The 21,665-nt window shown below is 33.2% G+C and overlaps 1 protein-coding gene across 2 annotated transcripts; it reads left to right on the top strand.

Annotated features, from left to right (window-relative positions):
* Positions 1 to 8,362: 8,362 nt before the first annotated feature.
* LOC141712861 (protein FAR1-RELATED SEQUENCE 3) lies at positions 8,363 to 19,462 on the top strand. 2 transcript variants are annotated; one of them, XM_074515961.1, is made up of 6 exons: positions 8,363 to 8,586; positions 9,315 to 11,509; positions 11,581 to 11,670; positions 17,328 to 17,477; positions 18,253 to 18,375; positions 19,123 to 19,462. In XM_074515961.1, the coding sequence occupies exons 2-6, from the start codon at positions 9,338 to 9,340 to the stop codon at positions 19,165 to 19,167; spliced, it is 2,580 nt and encodes an 859-aa protein (XP_074372062.1). In that variant the 5' UTR covers positions 8,363 to 8,586; positions 9,315 to 9,337; the 3' UTR covers positions 19,168 to 19,462. The 2 variants fall into 2 exon arrangements, with proteins under 2 accessions (XP_074372062.1, XP_074372063.1); XM_074515962.1 differs by lacking the exon at positions 8,363 to 8,586 and adding an exon at positions 8,611 to 8,780.
* The last annotated feature ends 2,203 nt before the right edge of the window (positions 19,463 to 21,665 follow it).

The following is a 21,665-nucleotide window of genomic DNA, read 5'->3' as shown; positions in this document are numbered from 1 at the left end:
TGTTGATGTCGGCTTGAGCCCGACTGGTAGTCAATAATATAAAGGAGATGCTGCCCAAATTTTCGGAGAATACCCTACTATTGAAGATAAAAAGTATATTTCTGTGTGTTATTGATATTCTTGTTGATATTCTAAATAATTATGATCTCGGTTCTTGAAAGAGGTTGTTACAGCCAATCCGCCTATATATGATTGGTCTTTGATTTCATTTAGCTAATCATCACTTGGTGTAATTGATCAATTGAGTGAGTTAATTGGTTAATTTTACCAATTAATGGTCAGATAAATGGAAATCGATTCCAATTAAATTAAGTCAAATTTTGATGTGACTTTCAAATCCGAAATCAAAACAATGAGAAATTTGGAGGAAGTAAGGACACTATTAGAATTCAAAAATTGCTGCAAGTGTGTGAGGCTTTACTTGGATGAATACGCCCTTTATAATGTACAAGAAAAATAAAAAGTTATCTATATGGACAAGTGAGAAGAATGTTTTCAAGAACTAAATATATAAGATAGAACAAAGAGAAGGAAGGAAGGAATGGAAGAAGGGAGGTGGAATAAAGAAGAGGTTAATAACTACACCAATACAGATTTTATTAGACAATCAAAGAGATTTTATCATTCGCAATAAAGTTTATTAAAGGACGTCGTATTTCTAAATTGTTTTCATAATCATACAATAAATGATTTACCAAGTATTTTGGTTTTGGATAAAGTGTGAGATACAGTTTTAATTCAGTTTCTGATTAATGTTGATACTTAGGTTGTTGTTAAACATCGAAAGTGGTATTAATATAGATGATTGATGTTTACTTCAAAATGGGATGTTGTGAACATCAAAGTTCGTATTAATATCTAATTTGATATGACATCAAAATGAGTATTAGTGTCAAGAGTTCAGTTTTGAGTAAGCTATGAGAATGAAGAACGGAAATAGGAAAGGAAGTGGAATCAAAAGGATGATAAAGAAACTTTATAAGATGCCAGGATATAGGTAAGATATGGGTATAATGTGGGACAGGAGTAAAGTGAAGAGTTTGAGGAAAATTTGTTAATTGAGATATGAAATGCATCTCAGAAGTACGATTAAGTACCGAGGGCTAAAAGAAAATATCTAGTGACCAGACATAAAGAGAAAATGGGAGAAACTTGTAAGTAAATGTTATACCTACCCAAGAATTAAGACGGAGCATCAAAGGCTAGATAGATAATTATAACCGTTGACTTTCAAAAAAAAAATAAAGATAGATACATTTCGCCAAGAGATATCGTAGTGAAATCACCTGAGAATTAAAGGTGAGGAAAGTGTTAATTGCATCATTATTGATAGATTATCCAAACCTGATCGTTTTCGTATATCAATAAACAGTCTATCCAATAGGTGGGTTAGTTGCTACTTCAAGAGAGGGCGGTACATCATTAGGTCCATAAATTGATTATAAATGATCAATATTGGTTGATATGAGATTTGACAGCAGTATTCAGAATACAATGAATTATGTCAAACCAGAATAGTATATACCACTCATAGATGAACGGACATTAAGTAAGGCTGAACTAAAAGATAGGAATTTGGCTACGATAACTTAAGGGATTCAAGCTACTCCGGGAATATGATACGAGACATAGAGATCAAAGAAGATATTCGGATGGTGTGGCACAAAAAAAGACTAAACGTTATATGTGACTAGACATCAAGGAAAGCATTGCGGTTAGTTTCGTATGAGAACTTCATAGAACCAAAATCAGTGATAAGATGGGTTAGAATATGCTAGTGATGCCTCCAGGCTAGTGTATTCTCTTCAAAGTAGTAAGAGATTTTCGCTCAACAAATATACTCGATTCTGATTCAAGGAAAATAAGATATGGTAATAAGTTTGTGTGTCAGTCATATTCAGTCGAGATGTTCTCGTTAATTTTTAATTTTAAAATAAATTCAAGAACGTTAGAAATTGAATACGCCATAGTTTCAGTATATCATTCGCAGATAAACAAGAAGATTAAGGGAGCAATTAAAGAGCCTTGAATGCGATTGGAAGCGATTACAAGCTAAGTTAACTGAACAAAAAAAACATGTGGGAATGAAGTTCAACAACAAGTAACTATTGCAAACATTCATGAGCACGAATTACTAGAAATAGAAAGAAAAGAGAATTAATATGCGTTATGCTGGTCCTTTTGAGACAGTGAAAGAAGTAGGATAAGTGTAAGTGAGTTGGCTTCACCGCCAACCGTATAGCAAGTTCATAGGATGTTTATATGTGGATACCCAGAAATAGTAATTTAGCTCTATTATATATAAAATGGAGGCTTGAATTGAATTATATGAGCAATTAATGAATATGATGTCAGCAAGAGGCTGTTAAGTAGTGAGTGATGCTGTGAGTAAATGTTTATGGAAAGTTGTAAGGTTGAGGGATCAACCTGAGAAAATGGAAGTGGGATACTTGAATGTATCATTATCTGATCCTTAGTGTGATTCTGAGGACATAATCCTTTTAAGGGGGGAAGGATGTAATATTCGAGACATAGCGTGTAATTATTTTTATCGAAACATGATTATTTATGTGATTATTATGTGATTTTTGGTGAATTATTTGACGATTGGTGTTGTTATGTGGATGTTGATATGTGGTAAAGTATAAGTATGTTAATTTTATAATGTACAGAATAAAATACAGATAATTAAGGTATTTTTCTGGAAAATTTTGGAGTATTATATGATTTTATTTTGATTTATGAATTTATTAATTATTTTCTGAATAATTACAAAATTATTTTATAAAGCCGGGAATCGTCTGACTTCAACCGTTTTTATGTTTTTACAACCTGAAACTCTTCCGAAAACACCTTCATAACCTAATCTGGTAATTCCGGACATTTTCCGTGTTTTGACTTTTTCAATCCGAATTACGGTTTAACCCGTGCGCGGCCCGGCGCAATATTTTCGATACGATAATCATTTCGGTGAATCAACAAAACCCGTATTCTCGAAAGACGGGATATTATTACGTTATTTTCATATAAAGTGTTTTATAAGAAGCCCGGTTTGGATAATTATCCAATACGGGTATCAAATCGGATCATTTTTGCAGTTACTTAGCGGCTAAGTAACTAATTTATCGATCCAACACGATCCAATATTTCATAAATATATATAGCCCTTTTATTATTTTATTTTATTCGTATAATCATAATCAGTCAGTAAAATCTCATAAAATACAGAGAAAATATCGAATTAATACCGCGTTCTTGAGAATTAAACGCACGAACGAGGGCGTTATCGGACTCTGACTCGGGCGTGCAATATATCAAAAAAAAGCTCTCGAAAAAATCTTTCTGATTCAACCATCACTTTTGATGCAGAAATATTTTTCTGATTTAATTATTTTATTACGAATTATTTATGAATTAAAATATGAATTTTTGTTCTTGATGTTTTTGATATGATTTGATGGCATAATCATGTAGATATTTTCTTCCTGGTCATTTTGGTATATTATACTTCAAATTTGGAGTTCAATAACATATATAAATTGACGTTTGATTCTAGGAAATGGAAATTAGGGTTCTAGTTTCATATGAATGTTTTTAATTCGAATTGGGATATTCTTTTCTGCTGATTCTGGGCGTAATATGATATCATTAACAAGTTCAGTAGTCCTCAAGGAATCGATTAACAGTTTTCAGTCGTTCAGAGGAGTCGAATTCAGGCAGACCGGAAAAGACGAAGGCTCGCCGGCGATGGCAAGTTTCTTCGAACTTTCCGATTTAATCACGATGTGGGTACTGAATTTGATCATGTAATCAGGTTTTTGGGGACGCTCTCTTGTGTTCTGGAAGTTTTGATGGTCATTCGCCGCCGAGTTCACCGATTCCGGCGAGTCAGAGACCGCCGGTGATGAAATTCCTACTCAGTCCCTCGATTTTTGGGGATAGTGACTTTAAGTCACCAAGGTTTCTGGATTTGCAAAAACGACCCTGATACTTTGCAAACTTACAGTTTTAACCCTACGACTAAAACTTTCAAAATCTTACACTTTACCCCCTGAAATTTATATTTTTAAAAATTATTTTTATTTATTTAGTTTAATTCCAAAATTCAGTTTTTAATTTCTGAAAATTGTTTTTCAATTAAAATTAAATCTTAATTAATTAATTAATTAGTTTTAGTTGATAATTAATTATTTAATTAGTCAATTAATTTAAATATTAATTGATTAATTAATTTAATTAGTTATTAATTAATTTTAATTGATTATTTAATTAGATTTAATTATTTATTTTGATTTAAAAATCCGAAAAATAGTTTCGAGCTTTAAAATATTATTTTAAATTATTTTCAAAGCTCGATAATTAGTATTAAATCATTTTAAAGTCAGATTCAGGTGTTTTAACCCTATTATTTAATTATAAATTGATTTGGAGTCCCATTTTAATTCCGAAAAATGTTCAAAAATTTGTAATTTATACCTGACAAATTATTTTGACCCCGAATATTCTTTGAAAAATTATTTTGATTGAATATCTTGCATGCTATATGCTACGTGCTATCTGATTGATATGTTATATGCCTATGTGGTTATTGTTTGACTGTTTTAGTCATAACTTTCAATCCGTAAATCGGATTTGGGTAAAACGATGGGTAGATAAAAGTTTATGACGTCTATGTGACGATTAGAATAACATGAGATTGAATATTGAAAAATACTTGTGATGCCTAGCAGTGTCAGCGAGGCATAGGAAAGAAAGCCAGTGATCCGTAAATAGAACGGAAGCGTATAAAGAGAAGGCAAGTGATTGTTAAATAGTAGCAAGGCATAGAAAGAGAAGAAAAGTGATTGATGAGTAAAATTGTGAGATAAATATAAGTAAAGTTGGAAATCATCTGTGATAAGACAAGTATTTCTGAACCTTCTTCAAGATATATTGTAAATAATTTCGAACTTTCTCATAACATGTTGCTATTATTTCAAAATAACTCATGTTTATATTGCAAGCGCTTTAAACTATTCGACCTTAAACCCTGATTCTTATTGATCTTGAGCCATAAACCTGATTCTTCATAATCCATTGATTGTTGAATTCTCAGATACGAGCCAGACACCTACGATACTACTCCACAAATACATAACTACCACATACCGATTCTGATATTGAATTGCTTGACATACCAACCCCTATTCCTTGCTTAACAGAAGACCAATCCTTGGAACCCTTGAACCTTTGAACCCTCGATCTTCTACTTTCTGATTCCTTCCTTGATTGAAAGCCAATCTTTTTGAATTCCTTGTTATACCTTCACGGTATTGTAAATTACCCTATGCTTCAAGATAAATATTGTTTATAATTCAGCTTATTGATTTAGCGTATTGATTTACATTGGTTATCATTTTGAATTGTTTTAGAATTGGATAGTTTTATAAATGTGGACAAGATTCGTGGTCAGACCAGATTCGTGGTCATAGTAGGCCAATGCGTGCCTTGGATCCAGTATATAGAGCAAAGCTGGGAGCCTTACTCGGGGTTAGTGCGTGACTGATCAGCAGCCTAACCTTGGTTTTTAAAATTAAAAGTGAATATCCAATTATAATCATTGCTTATTCAGAAACTTGATTCTTCTTAATCATTTCAATTGGTTATTGTTTAACCTCAGTTATTGTTATTATGACTTGCTGAGCTAGTTAGCTCACTCTTGTAAACCTTTTTATGTTTTCAACAGTTGAATAGGAAATTGTTGGTAACGAGGATTCTCAGTCCAGTGTGCGAGCTAGGATTCCAGGTTAAGTTGGATCGAGCTAGCAGGAGCTTTATATTGTAGATGAGTTATGCGAAATTGTAAGAACGATATCATTATCAGTTGTAAGTTGAACTAGTTGGGTTTTGGTATGATGTAATAAAAGATAAGGTTGTGGCTTGTTTTCATACTTGAACCTGTTGCGATCCATGGTTGTGAAACGAAGGGTCAATGCATATAATATTTTATATACAGGTTTATATATTGTGTGTGTGTGTGTTGTGAGCCCCAAACTTCTGACCCGGGTTTGGAGGGTGTTATAGACGACGCCACATGTTGTGGAATAAAAACTAGGGTTCATTAGTATTTAATGCTATGATTAATGATTTTTGAGTTTTAATGACTGTTCTCGTGATGGGGACTAGTTGTCCTCACAAGATGCCTATGTATCTCTATGTTATAGAGAATCAAGCCAAAACGTAGTTTTAGGTTGAGGGGTAGAGCCCTTTATATAGAGATGAGTCTATGGTTAGACTTATATTGGGAGACTTGGTGGACAAGTCTCCAACTTAGATGGTAATTATGACTCCTATAAGGTAAGGGATTCTAGATCCTTCCTTGTAGAAGTTAGTATCCATATTGGACGTCATGTCTCTTTTTTCTTTCAGCCGTATTGGGCATAGTCCATGAAAAGTTTACGTTCATGGACGTAACAAGTCTTGACCAACCTGATTAGTATTGGGTTTTAGACAAAAAACCCGAGCGTAATTAATGTAACATTTAATGTGTATTTAGGATGTGTATTCTATCTATATCACCGCCAATATAAGACTTGGGATTATCTATTATTTTACCCCTGATAACATTTAATTGTAAAATTCAATTGCTATATATTAAATACATGGATAAAATCAGGAAAGTACACATTCACTTATAATAATCATAGAGGGTAACATTTAATACTATCTTAAAGCATTTAGTATCTTAAAACATTTAGAGGTCTATGTTCATATCACAATCTATTTTTACTTAAAGAATTTCCCCCAAATCTCGAAATCGACCAAAACCCTATTTTCTCATCAAATGTCATTATTTCTAAAAATAAACAAGCATTCAACAACATACTAAATCTAATACTCAATATTTAACTCCCTTTACCCATATGAAAATACTAACCGGCATGCAACTAAAATAACAATGTATACATTTATAATGAGGGCATTGACGAGAACCACAAATGTTAGCATCTTCTTTAAGCCTTCTATACCAAGCCAATCTTCACGATTTTTGTCACTATTAATCGAATTAAGTTTTGAATTTTGCAATGTGCACAAAATTTTGGGGGGTGACGATCGATTTTTTTAGGGAATTAGTACAATAAGTATATAAAAATATTTGTGTTACGATTGTGGCCAATACACCCTTTAAAAATGACAATTTCACGTAAAAATCAAACAACATTAATTGTTTCCTAACAGCCTTTATACAAATCCATGTTGTACTTTTAAAAAAAATTGTCCATCCATGCAAATATTGAGTCAAACAATTTGATAACCAAAATACAATTTTAAAATAGTCTAGTTATCAAAGTGCACTTAACTCCTTAACTCCGAAAATACATAAAATAATATGTACACGTTCTTGAGTAAATAACGAAAAATGACAAAATACCTTTATTCTAGAGTTTGTGACAAAAATACCACTCTTGAAAATTTTGGTCAAAAGTACCCGTAATACGCATTTCTAAGTTGATTATTACTAATACGCAATTTAAAAATGGATAATTTGTATAAAAAAGGTTGAAAAAATAAAAAAAATTAGTTTAAATTGAGATACCCATTCACATAATGCGGATCATATCTTTGACTTTGATGATACACATTTGTGACATGCGTATCTCGTGTTCTGTTTTTTTACGTAATACTCATTTCTCAAATTCGTAATAGATTTATCCATTTTTAAAATATGTATTAGACGTGTATTTTTGACCATAAACTCCCAGGAATGATATTCTTATTTCAATTTCTTAAAAAAGTTGTTTTTGGTCATTACCCTGGGGCATCTCCAATAGTGATCTAAAAATTCAAATTTAGGGCAAATTACCCCAATGATCCAAATTTGGATCAGTGAATAATACTGATCCAAAATTTGGATTACCACTGATCCAAATTTACTTTAATATAAAATAATGATTTTATTATTTTTATAATTTTAGTTTATTATATTTAACATTGATTTGTAATTAATTAATGAATGTTAATGATATTTTAGATGTTAATTAATGAAATTAATATATTTTTATCTAATTTAGTCTAGAGTTTTAGTATTTTTTAAGTGTAGTAAAAGAAATTATTTTTTATTTAATTAATTTATTAGATATAATATAAATAGTTATCCATGTTTAAATATAAAATTTAAGAATAAAAAAATTAATATAATATTTGCATATTATAATATGTAAAATATAATTTGAATCAAAATTTAAATCACACTGTTAGAGTTTATCAGAAAGTTGGATAGGATTTTGGATTAGATAATCCAAATTTGAATTTTTAATCAAAATTGTTGAAGATGCCTGTTACCAGACCAAAATCGGACCCTGATAAAAATAAAACACCGAAATCGGACGGACCAGATTTGTCCGGGCCGAGGTTGTCCCCAGAGATGAGGTAAAGAAACGGCATACCCAAGATAAAAACCCATACATGAATTATTATATGTATGTATGTATGTGCCTCAGTTTGATGGTACATATAAGGACCAACGATCCAAAAGCCGCAGCTTTCTTTCCTTGAATGACTCCCCTTTTATTACTCATTTTTGTATTTGTCAATTTCATCTCCCAGGTACTTACTTGCACCCTTTTTTGTTTATTTTCCTTCAAAAGATTCATTTTTTAATGCTCTCCTAGTCTATTTTTTGCTCCTTTTTTTAGCCCAGACACTCAGAATTAAGGTTTCTTATGGAACCCATTTGCAGTTAAGAAGCCTTTGCTTGCATGATTTATTTCACTTGAAAATTCAATTCATTTCATTTCCTTGTATGTCTACTTTCTTTTTACTTTGTTTTTTTGCTCATTGTTTTTTTTTAAATTTTCTTAAGTGTGTGTGTTCATTAGTTTGTGTTTTGTGTGTGTAAGAGGGGTGTTGATTTCGGGTTGTGTTCAATTTGGTTTTGTTTTCGACATTGTTGGAAATTTGATATGAATGAATTTACTTGAAAAGAAGATGAATGTATAGGCTTAGAGAAGTTTTTCTTAATGGACAAGTGATTTCGGGTACTATTTGGGTTAATTATGTAATGTCGTTTTTGGGTTTTGTGTGATTATGTTGATAATTGAGTGGGGTTGTGTTGGACATTGCCATCCTAGTGTAGATATGGATGAATAAACAAATAGGAAAGAAACTTGGGTAAACTTTCTTTTCTGTTACTGGTGTCTGTTTTGGAAGGTGAATTTAGTGTTTTGGTGATGTATGTATTATGATTAATTGAAGTCGGTATTTTGAGAACCAAGATGTGGAGAATTTCCATGAGTTGCTTAAAGTAACATTTGTTTTTGTTATGGATGTTGAAGTTATTGAAGTGGAATAGAGGAGTATGATGCGTGGCAGAGGCAGTGAATATGAATACGACGGGGGAATAAATAATGCTGGAATATCTGTTGACGAGGATGTTAATGGGGATGCTGGGCCGCATGTAGGTATGAAATTTTGTTCAGTGGATGCTGCTAAGACCTCTTATGATCATTATGCTAGGAATACAGGTTTCAGTACCTGTGAAAGCCAACCTAAATATGAGGGAACAGTAACGGTCTATGAGTTTGGATGTGCTCCAGATATCTTGAAAAGAAAACCTGGTGAGAACTGTGATGCAATGCTTAGAATAGAGTCGAAGAATCGTACTGAGTGGGTTGTGACACAATTTATTAAGGAACACAGTCACTCCTTGATGCGTCCTAACAAAGTACAGTGCATTCGGCCTAGGCGGCATTTTGCAGGTACTACAAGTATGAAAGAAAGTAACCAAGGGGTGAGGAGTATTCCAAATGGTTTATTGTCTGTATCAATGAATGGAAATCATGTTCCTGTAGAAATAAACCATTGCGCTAAGAGTGCTAATATGGAATTTGATCGTATATATATAAACTCTGGCTCTGGAAGTCACACTGGTAGTCTTGCTGGTCAGAGAAGGACATTGGGGAAGAATGCTCAAAATCTGCTAGATTATTTTAAAAAAATGCAGGCTGAGAATCCTGGGTTCTATTATGCAATACAGCTCGATGATGAGAATCGTATGGCGAATGTATTTTGGGCTGATTCAAGGTCAAGAGGTGCTTATAGTTATCTTGGAGATGCTGTTACATTGGACACAGTATACAGAGTTAACCAATATAGCGTCCCCTTTGCTCCTTTCACAGGGGTGAACCATCACGGTCAAACAATTTTGTTTGGCTGTGCATTACTTTTTGATGAATCTGAGGCTACATTCATATGGCTCTTTAAGACATTTCTTGCTGCAATGGGTGATCAGGCTCCTGTGTCCATAATCACGGATCAGGATAAAGCCATACAAGCAGCAGTCACTCGGGTTCTCCCAGAAACCCGCCACTGTATTAGCAAATGGCATGTGTTAAGAGAGGGCCAGTCAAAACTGGGTCACTTTTGCCATGCATATCCAAACTTTCAGGTGGATCTTTATAATTGTATCAATTTGACTGTGACACCTGGGGAATTTGAGTTTGCGTGGGACTGTATTTTAGATAAATATGATCTTAGGATGAATGCATGGCTGCAACAATTATATAATGCACGCAAACAGTGGGTCCCAGTATATTTTAGGGATACTTTTTTTGCTGCAATCGATGAAAATCAGGGATTTGAGAGTTCCTTTTTTGATGGTTATGTAAATCAAGAGACTACTGTACCAATGTTCTTTAAGCAGTACGAAAGAGCTTTGGAAAATTCAATAATTAAGGAGATGGAAGCTGATTTTGATACAATATGCGCTACTCCGGTGTTGAGGACACCATCACCAATGGAGAAACAGGCAGCTAATTTGTATACAAAAAAGGCGTTTCAGAAGTTCCAAGAAGAATTAGTTGAGACTTTTGTGTATACTGCGGATAGAATTGATGGTAATGACGCCATTGGCGAGTACAGAGTTGCTAAATTTGAAGACGATCAGAAAGCCTATATTGTCTCATTGAATTCACCAGAAATGAGGGCAGCTTGTAGCTGCCAGATGTTTGAGTATTCTGGCATCCTATGTAGGCACATTTTGACAGTTTTTACTGTGACAAATGTATTTACGCTTCCATCTCATTACATATTACGTAGGTGGACAAGAAATGCAAAACGTTGGGTTGGATCAGATGATTTTGATGAAGTGTATGGACAGGAGCCATTGGCAGTACGTTATAATAGTCTTTGTCGTGAAGCCATCAAATATGCTGAAGAAGGGGCAGTAGCTGCTGAGACTTACAGTGCTGCTAGGGCTGCTCTCAGAGAAGGAGCCAGGAAGGTAATGGCTGTGAAGAAACATGGTGCAAAAGTTGCCCCACCCAGCTCACATGTTAGTGTAATTGGTTACGAGGACTCAAGAAATTGCAGTCCAGACACGACACCCTTGCTATGGCCTCGACAAGATGAAATGACTCGGCGCTTTAACCTTAATGATAGAGGTGCTCCTACCCAACTGTCTGCCCATCAAAATTTTCCTCAAATGTCCCTGGTGTCTCTTCGCCAAGATGATGTTCATCAAGATAACAAGGTAGGAGATCTAGTTGTTGGACATTTGTTCCAAAATACAGTTGATTAATCTGTCTTATATCCATTTGCTAGGCCATTTTTCCTTTTCTAAAGTCAATGACTTGGGTGATGGAGAATAAGAATTTGGCACCTGCAAATAGAGTGGCTGTTATCAATTTAAAGGTACTTGTCGTGGATTTTATTTATAAGTTCCGATTTTTCGATCTTGTTTATTGTGTTATAAACATTCAATGCATGCTCCGTTTATAACTCTGGTGTTAGGTACGCCCTCCATCCTAAGAAAATGTGCAACATTTATTAACAAGTTGTATTATTTAAGAATTATTCTATATTCTTGTGCCACTTGAAAATATATAAATCTAAAATGAGGATTTTGGATGAGTTGACAATTTTAAGTGTATCTCTAGCAATAGGTGTAGAAATTGTTTAATACAAGTTATCTAATGATGCTTATGAAATATGAATAATTGGAGATAAATGTATCATGATAACAATTTGATAATTATTTAAGAAAAAACTAAGTGTTAAATTTAAAAAATAAACAAAATCTCTAAAATAATTAAATTATTAATAAATGATGAAAAATGTACCAGTAAAAACATTTAAGTGACTAATAATAATTTATTATTTATAATATTTATAAACTTTATCCGGGTCGAGTCGAGTTACCGAGTTCGAGCCGAGTCCGAACTAAACGAGCCGAGTCCGAGCCGAACAGACAAAAAGTTCGGCCCGGCTCGTTTATTTATCCGAGCTTATTTTCATGTTCAAGACCGGCTCGTTTAAAAAAACGAACCGAGCCGAGTTCATTTAAACGAGCCGATCCCGAGTTTTGTTTTGACGAACAGCTCTGTTCATTTGCACCCCTAGATGCATGTGATGTGATACCACTGCTTTGAAATTTTTAAATGTACAAGAATCGTTACTAACATAGTAATGAGTTTGACTTGAGACATAATAGAAGCCATCCTCTATTGATGAACAGGCCCAACTATAAGGTTGTGTAAGAAGGCCAATGGCACAGGGTCTCCCAATTTAGAGGGCCCCCAAATTTCCTTGACCAAAATACATATGCATTTCTCAGAAATAAGACGTGTATATTTCATGTTTCTTTAAAGACTACTTGGAAATTAAGTCATCACATCTTGTTAATTAATCTTCAATTATCTTTAATCATAATTATTGATCTTAATGGGTCTTTACTGATATATTCATTATATCAATTCAGATTTTGAATTTTATTTTCCCAGATAAGTTTATTTATCATTGTATGTTAACTGGTTTTCCCCCATCTCATATCTAATTTTAAGTTGTATTTTTTATTGAAAGATAAATATCCATATTATTAAATAATACAGTATGTATGTTTGATAATTTGTTTTGTAAAATTTAATTACTTAAATATATAAAATCTGAACTATTTAAATTGTAAATGAAGGGGTCAAGTTCTAGATTTAACACAGGGCCCCTTAAATGATTAAGACGGGCCTGTTGATGATGCAAGTATATGTAACTAAACTTTATCTACTTCAAGTATGAAAACAAATCTTGTAAAACAACATTATAACTTTCAATTGGAACTCATAGGGACGTTTTACTCCTTTCCTTCGCCTTTTTCTATTAACTAAATAGTTCAGCATTATAACAGTAGTTTAATATCAATGTTCACATAAAAGGATAATTTATTGACATTTACATTTTCGCAATTAAACATGATGTCTACAATAGTTAAAGCATCAGTAAGCAATATATGTATCTACGTGTCTTTTTTTGTGGAATGAAAATTAGTAGCTTTTTTGTGTGGACAGAATATACTCCCATATGGAGTAAAAATATTGCAATCAAGTTTCTGGAAGTCCGGGAGAGGTGCATTGCCTTGAATGTGTCATTATTGAAACATCATTGCAATCAATCATAGGCCTTCTTAAAAGAAACTTGATCCCAATTCTTTCCTTCACCTGCTTTCCCTTATCAATTCAAGATCTCAATCAAGAAGGTTTCTTGATCCCCAATAACTAGTGATGATTATAAATTCACGGGACTCTAGTCTCGAAATTAAAATCCTTGTACACAAATGTGACCTCAATCGTGACCATCTAATATATAAAGCTAATCTTTTGTAACTTAAATACTTATATTAACAACCTAAAGGCCTTAAACTTCTATATTTATCTCTTGTTTTAGCCAAGAATTAATTACTGAGAAGGATTATATTAATAATTATGCTTATTCAAAAATAAAGTAAATGGTAATTGTGGTTTGGTCATTGGAGCGCACTTGCTGAACAAATTTATAATAAGAGATGTAGTTCATTAAAGTTTGCTGTTACCAATTAATAGAACACAGCTGCATATTTGAATTTATTATAATTTAAAGGCACAAGATTTTGCCAGCCCATAGATCCACATGAATCATTTCTTTCTTTTTATTTTCCTTTTCTGGTGGATGAACACTGTGCTTCCTTGCGTCTGAATTCTGGATATTGGAAAGAGTTGTGATGTGGATCATGGAATCAAAAAATCAATATATATATATATTCTATATTATCAATTAGGAATAATTAATTGTAACTTATTAGGATTTGATTATACGGTTACATAGATAATCAAAATATTCTATGTTATGGTAGTTGAATAATAAAAAGGATTTGTTTCCTTGAAAATAAACCTCTAGATCTTTGAAATTGAGATTGTTCTCTTGTTATGAATTGTGATCCAAACTAATTCATATTTTCTGCGGTTGAGAAATAATAGGGATAGTGGTTCTTGTTAAGTCACCTTAGAGCTAGTGGGTTTTCTGCGTTAATTGACCCAAATTTTACGTTCTATTGTTTTCCTTCTTGTCCTGCTTCAAGTTGTGTGTATTTAATCTTAGACCTGTCTCTTTGATTATGTATGAAATTATGATGATCACCATCTTAAGCAACATGTCTTTCGTGGATCCACCTTGACTTGAGTTGCTAATTTATGGTTTGCCTTGTTTTTCATAATCTTTCATTTGAACAAAATTTAGCACTTTCCTCTCAACTATCAAGGACTTGTTTCAGTGCCAGTGATGTGAAGAAGCAAAAAGTATATCGAAGTAGAAAAGCCTTCTGGGGTCGAGGCTTACACTTTACAGAAAAGAGGCGCACAGGATTGTTTTAAAGAATGATGCAGATTTCCAGCAACTAAATAGGCCTTAAGTTGATAATATCTCAGCATTAGCTTTACCAGATTTCTCCAAGGAGTTTCTGGTGGAAAATGCCTCCAGACATGGAAGAAGGCTTTAATAACCCTAGATAGCAAACCAGATTCCTTCATATTTTACTGACTAAAAGCTCGTGGCCCTTGTGGGGGCAGTTAATAAATTATCAGAATAAATAAACTTATCATGTGCGATAGGGATGGCCGGACGGATGTGGTGTTCTGTTACTGATGGTTCGGATTTACCGATTTAGGGTTCGAGGATGGGTTGCTCAGTGGTAGAGGTCCCTTTCCAGTAGATTTTCAGAGGTAGGGGTTGTTTTGGTCTCAGATACAGGGTTAATGGTGAAAAATATGTTTATTGGAAGATAAGATGTTACTCAAGGTTGTTAGGCTGCTTGAATAGGGTTTCTGGGTGGCGGTAATTTGAGCAGCAGCCTTAATATGTAGCTAGGAAGCACCGACACTGATACAGCGACACGGGACATGGGGATTCGTCAGTTATCAAAGTGTCCTGGATACGGGACACAGCAAAAAAATAATAATAAAAATATATAAAAATATAAGATTTGTATATGTCAAATATTGAACTTCATTCATAATAGTAACAGAGTTTTTCATAGTAAGTGATAAACTACTGTAAGATCTATCCTACGTTTTTATTCTTGTGTAAAAAGAACATCTTCCATTTCCGGTTCATCAAGGGACAGATTTGCAATTTTTAAAACACCAGCAACTTCCACTTGTGAGAAAGCATCCCCGCTAACATCCCACATCCTGCTTTCTCCTTCCATATATGCATGATTTTCCTTGAGAGAAGACGAAGATTTGTGTGAACAAACACCAAGTCTTCAGCACGTTGTGGTAGATGTAGTGTTTTATATATATATAGATGTATGTATATATTTGATTGCAAATATATATAGGGTTCTGTATTTGATCGGATGAAAGATGAAGAGGGATGTTATAAAAGACAGAGAGACGTGAAATTAGGGTTAATATAAGATGGTTTGGGCTTTTTTAAGATGATATTGGGCTTTTTTATATGGGCCAAGTTGGTGGGCCGTGTTAGTCGCGTGTCGAACCCGTGTCGGTCGCCTTTTTCTGTCGACACGCCACATGGCGTGTCGGACACGTACTCAGCCGAGTCGGTGCCGAGTCGCCGTGTCGGCCGTGTCCGACACGCATACGGAAGCCTTTTTGGAGTGTCGGTGCTTCCTAGATATGTAGGGATAGGGTTCACTGGAAATATTCACGCAGGATAAATTTGCATCTAGCACAAAGCAATTTATTTCAGTATCAATAGCCTGCCTCAATTACATAACCTACCCCGTTATATATGCTAAACCTAAACAAACTTTCCTAATCAAAATTAAAACTCGTAAAGAAATTATGATATTTCCTAATTGTAATTTAATTTCTGAACATGTTATTCAAGTAATGGACTTCTAAATCCTGTAGTATTGCTCAACCCAATCTTCTTTGGTTTTCTCCTAGGCTGTCCTGCATCACTGTGAGTGAGTAGGCGCCGGCTCTACTATTTAAATTATAAGAGATATTGAGGATCTTAAGTCTGTAAAAACAATCTATCTGCACTTGTTTTCTACAAAAATGGCCGCAAGATTAAAGAATTAGATTATATGGTCACTATCATGAGGGGCAAGGTGAAGATAAATCTGCGCAAAACAAATCCTAAATGTGTGTGCGATCAAGGAGAGAATACATCTATCCATGAGGAAACGGATAATATGGAGGCATTGTATCCGACTATCAGGCAAATCCTTAGGAGCCAGTTCGAGAAGGCTAGGGAATATCAAGCTTGATTGGTCGACCAGAAAACATGAATATAGCTCATAAGTTTAAAGTAATAAAGCAGTCAGTTATAAGTAGGTTTAGGTGAACAGATGGTGCAAGATAGCATACTAATAATCGAACATTTTATCGCAGAGGGAAGCATCTTCAATCAAGACTGTTAATGTCTACGTCTACCCTAAATTTCTATTGCCTGTTGATTCCCTTAAATTCTCTTTCCCACACTTATGTCTATTTATACCCAAAATCTGATTCTTTCTTAGATGAAGTTCTATGTGCGTGACTGACAGTTGGTGTGCCCTTACAGATAAGAGAGCTTCTACCATACATTTGCACTCTGATTAAAACGACAACTACCTAAAACTACCAAACTCCAATATAATTATTCTGTCTTCAGATTTTTGCTTGCATCAACATATATCACCTTAGAGTTTCCAGTATGCTACTTGCAAATCAGATAAACAGCAATCGTACCAGCAGCTAGGACCCATCATCAGATTTGTTTGGTTTCTCTAGCGGAGTAATTAGTATATAAGCTGTTCTGTACTTGAAGTCTTAACTTAATTATTGCTCATAACTGAATTCCTGACAAACTTTTTACAAAGAGTGATATTTGGTAAGTTAGGATCAAGAATAGATCATAAGAGGTATGATATCTTTGTTACATTATTTTTCATCAGTTCTAGGCCGCTCTTTTGTTGCAGATGAGCTGTAATTGTGATGCTGATGGGTGTCTGATCCTGATATTTATAGGGCTGTTATGTTTTCTAGTATAAGATCAAATCAGATTTCCTCAAGCTGTAATTACAATTCTGTTTGCAGCTTCAAGATTATAGCAGGATGCCTTCGGCAGAGTCAGAGTTTAAGTTTTCGCTCTCAACATTCACTTTAGAACCCTTGTTGAGGTCTATGGCTTGCCTTAGTGAGAAGATGTCTGCTACTGTGAATAAGGTTGCTACAGTCAACTTGAAGGTTTGTGCACCCTTAGTTATATATTTAACTGTATGAAATATAAGGCTGTGCAAAGAACATGAAATGGAATTTTGTTTTACATATGAGGTTGTCTATTTTTTTTTGCTTTTTGCTAGATGAGGTTGTCTATGTTGAAAGTAAACAAGTTAAAGGGTGCAGCAGCACAGCTCACATTGTTCTACAGTAGTTTATAGTTGAATTAGCAGTGTTATGCAGCTGAACATTGTATTTTGTATTGAAATTATATGAGATATTTTTAACAATTGAGTTTGGACAGTCTTCTAAAACTGTTAACGAAAACAATAATCGAATATATTTTATGCAAAATACCGTATTCAGCATATATGTTGTTAATAAGTAGAATATATATTGTTTTGCTGTGAAAAAATCAATTCTGCAGTAAAATAGAACATAAATTAACAATTTAATGTACTTTTTACGCAAAATACCGAGTTCAGCTTTGGAACATTTTTTTACAATTGAATGTAATATTATGCAAAACACTTTGTTCAGTAGCTGAACAAGTGTTTTGCACCGAGTTCAGCTACAGGACACTGCTATATCACCTATTTTTCTACTGGAAAACCTAAGTTAGTTTTGCTGCAGAACCCTACTATCTTAGGAAACTAACCTTAGATATCTCAGATTCCTTATTCTCTCTCACACACACACACACAGATATAAATGATATATATATATATATATATTCAGTATATGCTTACTTTATATTAATGTCATGTCTGCATCCTTACACCTTGGAAATTCATCTTTCCAGCTGTATGATACAATGACAAGTTCTGAAGATTCAGAAGTGAAATTTAAGGTGTCCAGAGATACATTGGGTGCCATGCTGCGATCAATGGCTTATATTCGTGAGCAAATTTCAAATGCTGTACACGTACATACTCCTTTACTCAAATCTATGCAGCCCATTATCTCCATTCTTCTCTTTTGTTTGTGACTTGTTATTATTGAACTTATAATTAATTTAAAATTCATTTCAGCAAGAAAAGGAAAGTTCCGTTTCTTTCTTTAAAACCTTGTCTAGAAGAGAAATGTAATAAATGTTTTCGTATGCTTTACGAATGCATACTAATAGTAATTTGTATTGTTTTAGCATTCAGTATAGATCTTCATATGTTTTTGTGTGTGTGTGGGGGGGGGGGTCTCATCTTCACTATACAGTACTCTTGCCATTGGAAGCTTAAACTGGCAACTAAACAGTAATGGGTGTAAAGCATGTTATATTAAATGTCACGTCCATCATGTTATCTGCTGCTGTTTATGTATGCTTTTAAAGGAGAAGAAAATGCTGTAAAATAATGTCTAGTATCCCATCTATAGAATATAAAACCTAAAAAAAATAGCATGTAAAATATTCACATTGGAGATCATGATTAGATGGTCCGAGGTGTCTGTTAAGTCAAAATAAAACATTAGACAGCTTGTCCGTCTAGTCTGGATTCAGGATGCTGCAAGGGTTTAATATCAACAACGTGTTTTTTCATTTGCCTTTTAACTTGCCAATTCGCAAAACTGGCGAGTTCACGTATTGTTATGCAGAAGTTTTGTTTTGTTTTATTCACCCTTGATTTCATGCCATGCTAATTGTTTTTAAACTAATAACGGATATATCTACTTGCAGACAGAGACCCATATACAAATGCCACACAAAAGGCCAAGGAGGTAGCTTGGTATATCCTTGTTATACCCTGTATGATTATTTACCCTCCGCAAGACCGGTTACTTTATGGGACCTACTACTTGCGGATGGACGTGTATGCTACATAGAGTTATGTTGTTAATTGAAGTACTGGTAGCTGATCTTTAATACCATTGTATATGTGCTCGCAGTTTTGGCCGTTAGCATAAGTTCTGCAAGTTGGTTTCATAAATAGAGTGTGTTAGTTTGTCAGAATAACACAACAATTTTGTACATCGTGTGTATTTTTTTTGTTGGAAAATTTTGTGGCTTTTAAAGATTATTAGGGAACCTCAGCAAACTAGTGTATTTCATGGATTGGCAACTCTTGGGTTTGTGTTCTTGGATAGAATGGAATGGGAGGAGGGGGGAATGGAATTAGATTTATGTTCATCTTTGGTAGGATTGGTGAGATATATTTGTAGTTTATTAAGTCCTTCGTCCCTTTCTAGTAATTTGAACTAAAATTCTAACCCGCCATTTTTGGAAGGACCGCTCCATTCTCGTTTCTCCTATTCTATACTCTTTTCAAAAAAATTCTCCATTTTTTGTTCACTGTTTCGCCATACATTCTTTCTTCCTCTATAAATTTTTGTTTTTACTTATTCATTTCATCCCCTCTACATTCCATTCTATAGAAGTCGACACAAAACGGTGTACTCATGAGTAGTATAGCATAGAAGAGAGTAGAAAAGAAAAGTTATTAAATTCTCCCTAGCATTTGCAACTCTAGATATTCTGTTTGAACCCTTTGCCGAAAATTTTGACAGTCTAAATTCCCGAGACAGTTATATAAGACTTGTATAGAAAGTTACTTCTCTACATTTATTAGGAGCTCTAGTGGCTGCTTCCTATTTTAGAATATTTGCAAATTTGCAAGCCCAACCTGTGCAATTGAAATTGGCTTCTTTAATTTTTTGTTCTTTAAAGTAAAAAAAAAGACCATAGATCTTTTTTCAGGCTTGTATTTGCCTATAAGAAAAAGAAAATTTTCCAGTTACATTAGAGTGTTATAATGTGGATGTACTTGGAGGGTGGATGTACTTAGAGGGGTGTATTTAATCAGGATTTTTTTGGATTCTTAAAATCGAGATATTCAATTTGTATTTTAAAAAATTATTTGAAATCTGATGGTATTTAATATAGATTAGAAAAAATCAATTAAAATCTCAGTGCATTTAATTTAAGATTTTAAAAAATTTATTGAAATCCGGCGGTATTCAATTTAGATTTTTAAAAGTTCATCAAAATCTTGGATTTTTAAAAGTTCATCAAAATCTGATAGTTTTAAAAAAATCCATGGATTTTTTTTCTTTTAAAAAGTTCTGGATTTTAATGGATTTACTAGTTTATTTTTTAATTTTTTAAAATATCTTTATAATACATGAGATTTTGAAGGATTTATATAAAAATTCACAAAATCAGCAAGACTCTGCATCAACTCCGTCAAAATCCACGAACAATTAAATCAACGAAAATCTTCCAAAATCGATGGATTATTATAAATTATTTAAAATCTGAAATAAAACACCCGTTTCCAGTTTTTTAAAACAAAACTCTTGACTTTCTAGTTCATATCTCTTGACTTTTTTAGTTTATATATTTCATGTCCTTTGGCTTTTCAAATGCCTTGTAACATAAATATTGCACCTATAAATATGTGCTAAAGTTAAGATTATACATTTTCACATATTTCTCTTCTCCACTATTGTAATATTCCGGATTTTTTGTAAATTGTGCAAGTCTATAAATCTTGTAATTGACTTTAAGTGAATATTATTATGACAATGTGAGTAATTGACATGCGTTTGATAAGTGGAGTAATATGGACTAACTAATATTGCACCCTCTCCTTCTTTATGTGATTCCGAAAACGAAATCCGTTTAAGAAAGGTAGATTATAATGACTCGGACTTTTCAAAATCTGTTTATTATTATAAAAGTAATTTTCCTTAAAAAAAGGAATAAAATTTAATATTTTATTTCAGCTTGTATAGTTTTCGAAATTTTATTCCGGTTATTATGTTGATGTGTAAATTTCTTTCCAAACTAAATTATATATTGTTTTAAAAATCTAGATTTATTGATTATGTGAATATAATTATTATTTGATTAAGAGGTACGCGTGAATTGATCGTATAATTAGTTGGAGTAATTTATGAATATTATGTAAGTATATGTAAATTTTTCTCTAAAAATATTTGTTGAATGATTTTCCGTAATTGCGGTTTAAACCTGCCAAAATGGTGAATTTTGACTATTAATATTCTCGGAAGGAATCATATATTATTTAGATATTTTGCAAGTGAAATATTGATTGTTATATGATTTTATAAATGATTTGCGGAATTATTTGATAATATTCCTAATTAATTATTAATTAATTGTGATTATTCGAAAACCCGCAACTTCAATGGTATGGGAAATCTACAAACTGAAATATTTCTAGAAAAATGATTTCTAGACTAACTTGGTAATTCCGAGCA

Source organism: Apium graveolens, chromosome 3, assembly GCF_009905375.1.
Source record: "Apium graveolens cultivar Ventura chromosome 3, ASM990537v1, whole genome shotgun sequence".
NCBI lineage: Eukaryota > Viridiplantae > Streptophyta > Magnoliopsida > Apiales > Apiaceae > Apium > Apium graveolens.
This window is presented reverse-complemented; position numbering and strand designations above follow the sequence as displayed.